General features: G+C 45.6%; 1 protein-coding gene across 1 annotated transcript in view; it reads right to left on the bottom strand.

Moving 5' to 3' along the window:
- The window catches only part of LOC143134832 (receptor-type tyrosine-protein phosphatase mu-like), a 173,619-nt gene that overhangs the window by 94,036 nt on the left and 72,083 nt on the right, over positions 1-7,500 (bottom strand). Inside the window, exon 7 of the mRNA XM_076295513.1 lies at positions 4,135-4,428. Within this exon, the coding sequence (XP_076151628.1) occupies positions 4,135-4,428 (294 nt within the window). The remainder of the gene's footprint in view (positions 1-4,134; positions 4,429-7,500) is intronic.

Raw genomic sequence — 7,500 nt, 5'->3', positions numbered from 1 at the left:
GTGTGTGTGTGTTCACCCTGAGCCATAGAAACACACTCTGCCCTTTCAGTGCTTCCAAAGGCAAGTGGTTGTTTGTGTGTTTGAGAGTTGACGATGGAGGACTCCATGTCCTTGTGTGTGTGTGTCTGTGTGTGTTTGTGTGTGTGTGTGTGTGTGTGTGTGTGTGTGTGTGTGTGTGTGTGTGTGTGTGTGTGTGTGTGTGTGTGTGTTTGTGTCTGTGTGTTTGTATTCAGACCCTTTGTTATGACGCTTGTAATTGAGCTCTGGTGCATCCTACTTCTATCAATGGTCCTTGAGATGCTTCTACAACTTGTTTGGAGTCCTCCTGTGCCTAAATTTATTCACTGGGCGTTATAAGGAAAGGCGCACATCTCTTTATATAAGGTCACGCAGTTGATGGTGTATCTCAGAGTGAAAACCAAGCCACAAGGTTGAGAGAATTGTTTGTAGACCTGGGAGACAGGGTTGTGTGAAGACACAGATCTGGGGAAGGACACAAGAACATTTCTGCAGCATTGAAAGTGCCCAAGAGCACAGTAGCCTCCATCATTCTCAAATGGAAAAGTTTTGGAACAACCAACAGTGTTCCTAGATTTGGCCGCTCAGCCTAACTGAGTAATTCGGGACGAAGGACCACATACTGTACGCATAACCCACGTGTGCACCATATACAGTACTCGTGCAATATATACAGTACTCTTGCTCCATGTGCAGTACTCGTGCACCATGTGCAGTACTCGTGCACCATATATAGTACTTGTGCACCATGTACAGTACTCGTGCACCATATACAGTACTCGTGCACAAGCACATATACAGTACTCATGCACCATTTACAGTACTCGTGCACCATATACAGTACTCGTGCACCATTTACAGTACTCATGCACAAGCACATATACAGTACTCGTGCTCCATGTACAGTACTCGTGCACCATATATAGTACTATTGCATCATATACAGTACTTGTGCACCTTGTACAGTCCTCGTGCACCATATACAGTCCTCGTGCACCAGAGGCCGCTCAGGTCCCAGCGATGCTCTAAGCCCAGTCTTAACCACAACAGACAGGTTTCTATGGCGACAGGCTTTACCGCTCTAATTTGGAGTGTCACATTCTACTTAGCGAAGCTAAACAAGGACGTAGGTTACAATGCTAATGCTGCATTTGTGTGTGTGAGCATGTGCTTGTATCTGTGTCCGTGTGTACACAGGGCCAAGCCATCTTTAGCTATATAAAGATTGTCTTTTTAATAATTAGGGCTGCTTGATTATGGTAAAAGTCATAATCATGATTATGTTGCTCAATATTGATATCACAATTATTTAACATGATCACCCATTATGTAATAATGTAATTAAATCCACGTTTGGGAGCTTTAATCAGTGTGCGGACCTTTATTATTTCTTCTCAGTTACTTCACCTGCACCTGCACTCTTGTGATGTGCGCACACTCCTTCGGTTCCTCATCCATTATTTAAACCTTACAAAAAAATTAGCACTCAACTGAATTTTAAATATAATGAAATATATATCATATACAGTACATGAAACAAACGGTGTGCTGGTGAGAGCATTGTTGCAATAAACAAAATGCAGTAATTATTATTTTTCAATTATGTTGTTTTCATAATCATGTGAATGATTCATCGAATTAATTACACAGCCTGATATATAATTATTTTAAAGCAACTGAACTGATGTTGCAAGTGTGTGGAGAGTGTATGGCATAGGCAGTTATGTCTGTGTGTGTGTGTGTGTGTGTGTGTGTGTGTGTGTGTGTGTGTGTGTGTGTGTGTGTGTGTGTGTGTGTGTGTGTGTGTGTGCGTGCGCGTGCGTGTGTGTCTATGACCATTGTACGTGATGTTGCAAGTGTGTGGAGAGTGTATGACATAGGCAGTTATGTCTGTGTGTGTGTGTGCGCGTGCGCGCGTGCGTGTGTGTGCATGTGTGTCTATGACTGTTGTATGTGATGTACATCAGTAAAGCACACTTGATCAGAATGGCAGCTGCTTGCCTGCTCATAATGACAGCATAATAGCAAGGAGTGGCTGCTTAGTGTGTGTGTGTGTGTATGTTTGTGTATGTGTGTGTGTGTGTGCGTGTGTGTATGTGTGTAATGTGTCTCTAGTGATGCATTGTCTACTGCATTGTCTACTGCTCACTATCTCACTTACAGTAAACCTTATACATGTTTACACACACACACACACACACATACACACACACACACACACACACACACACACACACACACACACACACACACACACACACACATACACACACACACACACACACACACACACACACACACACACACACACACTCACACACACACACACACACAGACACACACACACACATACACACACACACACACACACACACACACTCCTCTGAGCGCTTTCATTCTCTCTCTCTGAAATGAGCCCATTAGTGGAGCCATTACTCTCCCTGCTGATTCCAGTTCAGGCTCAGAGCCTATAGAGGCCCCTCCTCCAGCATTACCAGGCAACACACAGCTGTCTAATAGCTGACCTCAGGTCAGTGATGTGCGCTGTGGCCCTGGCTTGTCAACATTAACTTCAGTGCCACAGCACACAACACCTCTGTGGTACCAAGGTCAGCCATTACAACTGAAGCCTTGACCCGGGGGCCCAGGGGCATTAGCAGGACAGTGATAGAGGGGAGAAAATATGTGAATGTACAAACAAAAGTGTGTATGTGTGTGTGTGTGTGTGTGTTTTACTTCCCTGAGTGGATCGACATTATGCAGACCCCATACTCATTCCCAAGCTATTTCTCTCTCTCACTCTCCCTCTCTCTCTTTCACTCTCTCCCTCTTTTTCTAATGTCCAACTATGTGTAGTGGAGCCAGATGCACAATAATTTATTGATGGCCATATACTGTAGGTCCGTCTGCATGCAACTCAAAGCCTAAAGCGCTACAGTGCCAATACTGTGCATACACATACATAGAATTATTATCCCTTACATACACACATGCATAGAAATACACACATGCATGTGCACGCATTGGCCCACTCTTGCACACACACTTCAAGTGAAGCCATTATAATCAGGCGTGTGTGTGTGTGTGTGTGTGTGTGTGCATTATAATCAGGCCTTGAGGAAAAAGTACAAAAAGAAAACTTGTATGCAGATTTGAAAAAATAGATAGCCTAAATGACAAGCCTAAAAGACACAGAAAAGACTGCAACCCTGGCTGTCCATCAGAGACACACACAGGTGTGTTACCATGGCATTGTCCCTCAGCGTTCTTTCCACAACAGAATGAGAGATGGTGAACACAATAGAGTGCAGAGAGCAGTGGAGGGGTGTGTGTGTGTGTGTGTGTGTGTGTGTGTGTGTGTGTTTGTGTGTGTTTGTGTACGTGCGTGCGTGTGTGTGTGTGTTTCTCAGGGTCTGGTGATTCAGTTCACTGCTGTCCTGCTCTGGGCCTCCATTGTTCTGTTGTGTGTGTGTGTGTGTGTGTGTGTGTGTGTGTGTGTGTGTGTATGTGTGTGTGTGTGTGTGTGTGTGTGTGTGTATGTGTGTGTGTGTGTTTGTGTGTGTGTGTGTGTGTGTGTGTGTGTGTGTGTGTGTGTGTGTGTTTGTGTGTAAGTTTGTTGTGCTGTGTGCTGCTTCAACAAGCCCTGCTCACCAGAGGAAGGTTAAAACGCTCATTACAGACTCATGCAAATAGTCCTCTTGCTGCCTAGTCTACTAAACTGGCCCTGTGGAGAAAGGGATGGATTAGGGGAGGAGAAGCAGGTTAGAGATGGACCTTGTACCCACACACACCACACCACACACACCACACACCACACACACACCTCACACACACCACACCACACCACACACACACCACACCACACCACACCACACCACACCACACCACACACACACCACACCACACACACACACACACCACACACACCACACCACACCACACACACACACACACACACACACACACACACACACCACACCACACCACACCACACCACACCACACACCACACACACACACACACACATACACACACACACCACACACACACACACACACACACACACACACACACACACACACACACACCACACACACACACACACACACCACCTACCTGCACACTTGGTCTTGGCCCTGAGTGGTGGTCCGGGGGCTCCTGTGCCTCCCTCCAGGGGCCTGGTGAGCAGCACGCTGATCTCGTACTCGGTGTCGGGGTCCAGGTGGCCGATCTTGTGCGTGGCCTTGTCCACGGGCTGCAGGTCGTACATGCTGCCACTCAGGGTGCGGTACTCCACCTCGCGGTTCACGATGGGGCCGTCGCCGTTGATGGAGTTGGCGTTGAGCTGGATCCACAGGTAGGTGGCGCCCACCGCCGTCAGCTGAGGGGGCGCGATGGGCACGGGGGGCTCTGGGGGACACGGGGCAGAGACGCACGATCGAGATCAGCACACGGGCAACGCAGCAGGTGAGGCTCACACACACACGATGGAGATGACCACACGGGCAACGCAGCAGGTGAGGCTCACACACACACGATCGAGATGACCACACGGGCAATAGAGGATGACAATTTTTTGTGACTCCTGCGGGTCACGGTATTCCCGCGGGAGTCCTGCGGTACAGGAGTCAATTTCACTGTCACGTGATAGGGACGGGACGGGCAGAAATCAATGGCAGTGGGCGGGAGGGGAACGGAGCCGGAGATTAAATGAAAACATGCAGTGAGTGCACACAAAGATTGCAAGGCATTTCTAGAAAGGAGAAACACTTACAACTCACAATACGTTTGTTGATTGGCTACTGCTAGCCACAGAGTAGCCTATCAGAGCAATACAAAGCAGCTGCCCTGTTCACACAAGCCAATCAATCAGTGTCAGCGACTAGGCCTACACCGAACACTGAAGGTGTTTTCTATTGCCATATCAACGTGAGCTAATCGCTAACGTTATCTGAGATGCTAGTTTTTGTAACGGCAGGAATACACACATGGTAACAAAATCAATCTAAACATGTGTAGCTTTACTCAACACATTAACACTATGATACAGTGTAATTGTCAAGTTGTATGGCTCACTGTGTTCAAAGTCGATCTTAATAACCCTCATCACCTCGACTAGCCTATGTGGTGGTTGTTATGGGAAACTAGCTAATAAATGGCAATGCAGCTTTACTGTAGTGAAGTTCGCAAGATTGGAAAGAGGAAATAGCGTTTACATGTCCATTTAAATTATAGCCTTTCTAATGCACTTTTGTGTGTTCTAAATCCGAAATAAGACGGAATGTGAGGAGACTGCTATTAACTTTAAAGAGGCTTATCTACAATTGAAACTATCTGTAGCCTATGACGCAAATAAACCTCATGTCCGGTCTATGGATGTCTGCTTTAGCTTATTGTTGACAGCAGGGTTTTTTTACGATTTAAAATGATACTTTCTAGATTTTAATGGGCCATGTTAAAGAGATGATGTTCGTTATTGTTTGTGCAAATCTAAACTGATTCATGTCCCTTGCATTTTGCAACTGTGAGGCGCCCGACAGAAATATTGTTTCATTTTACGAGTGATATAGTCGAGATGTCACTATGCTGGCGACCCAAATAAAATCTCCTACGACCCACCCTTTGGGAGCCAATGCTTTAGACAACAGGGAACGAAACGGGAGTGGGACGGGATTCGGGAGCCTTTCTCTCGGGATTTTGCAGGACAGGATTTTTTTTTGGGGGGGGGGGGGGGGCAGTCACGTGATCGGGATATGACGGGAGTATTTGTGTGGGCTCGGGATGGGACAGGAGTGAAAATTGATTCCCGTGTCACCCTCTAACGGGCAACGCAGCAGGTGAGGCTTACACACACACGACCAAGATGAGCACACGGGCAACGCAGCAGGTGAGGCTTACACACACACGATGGAGATCAGCACACGGGCAATGCAGCAGGTGAGGCTTACACACATGAGCAAGGATAAAAACAAAAGAAAAATCTAAATAAAGGTAAAGATTGTTATGAAAACAAAAAGTCCAATAGTGCAAATGCACCTTATACATCCATGCAATTTCCCATTGGAAGAAGAGGGCAAGGTAAACAACTGATTAAAGCAACTCCAAGAGTGTCTGGATTTGTGTCCAGTGCCTGTTAAGAAGAGTTCAAGTAGAGGTCTGTGTGTGTGTGTGTGTGTGTGTGAAGGTGACACAGATGGTTGTTCCATTGTGACCCCGTCCTGCAGCCCCTAAATTCCTCCTAATCCCCTCACACCGCCGCAAATCAAACATCACCTCACATGAACCCCCTAATCCCACCTCCTCCCCTCCTTACACACACACACACACACACACACACACACACACACACACACACACACACACACACACACACTCAGTTGGGACAGAAATACTGGGTTGCCCAAGTAAGCTGCAGAAGCAAAGGGCCTAAAGAAAACCTCAGACGAAGAAAAGAGGGGGAGAGAATGTACAAAAAGAAAGAAGGAAAATAGAACGTCCTAAAAGAAAAGAGGGAGATAGAATGTCCTAAAAGAAAAGAGGGAGAGAGAAGGTTCTAAAAGAAAAGAGGGAGATAGAACGTCCTAAAAGAAAAGAGGGAGAGAGAAGGTTCTAAAAGAAAAGAGGGAGAACGTTCAAAAAGAAAAGAGGGAGATAGAACGTCCTAAAAAAAAGAGGGAAAAAGAAGGTTCTAAAAGAAAAGAGGGAGAGAGAAGGTTCTAAAAGAAAAGAGGTAGAGAGAAGGTTCTAAAAGACAGGGCATCTGCCAGGCAAAGACAGAGCGAGTTCAAGCTGTCAGTTAAATCTCCTCCTAGACCTATTGTCATATAAACACCCCCGCACAAACACACAACCCCCCCCCCCCCCGCCACACACACACACACAGAAAATAGTTTATGGATCATAGAGGCAAAATGTATGAGGGATTTGAAGGGATTTCCAGGAGTCTAAAGCCATGATTCTTAAAGCTCTTAATTCTTAAAGCTCAACAAACAAGGGTAGATTTGATTAAAACAAATTAAATTATAACAGTCCTGATTCAAATTGTTGTTTATAAATGAGCAATCTGTGCAAGCTCCCCATTTGCCTGCTCACCCCAAGGCACGCCCTCTTATCTGTTTCCACTAAGCTATAAGTTCCAGTTAGAATATATTTCTAACAATCATTCATTTCAAACAAATAAACATAATGCCACATGAACCGTGTGATGTATAAACTGTATATATAAATATGTGTGATGTATAAACATGTATATGTTTATATAAATATGTTAACCAGAAGGTGTGGCTGCGAGTGGTAGCTGGTTTCATAAGCATGGTCAAGCTCTAAGCCCTGAGGATGTATAAACTGTATATATAGAAATCCTGGCTGCAAGTGGTAGCTGGTTTCATAAGCCTGGGTCCAGTGTGTATGTGTGTGTGTGTGCCAGAGTCGTGCACAATTCGAATTGCAATTCTGCTTCCTGTTTGATACCTCAATTGAAAT

This window comes from Alosa pseudoharengus, unplaced genomic scaffold, assembly GCF_046254945.1.
Source record: "Alosa pseudoharengus isolate Yale_2024_CS ecotype anadromous, Long Island Sound unplaced genomic scaffold, YU_APseudo_1.1 YU_APseudo_1.1_scf_2, whole genome shotgun sequence".
NCBI classification, from domain to species: domain Eukaryota; kingdom Metazoa; phylum Chordata; class Actinopteri; order Clupeiformes; family Clupeidae; genus Alosa; species Alosa pseudoharengus.
The sequence above is the reverse complement of the archived record's forward strand: the minus strand, read 5'-3'. Positions and strand labels throughout refer to the sequence as shown.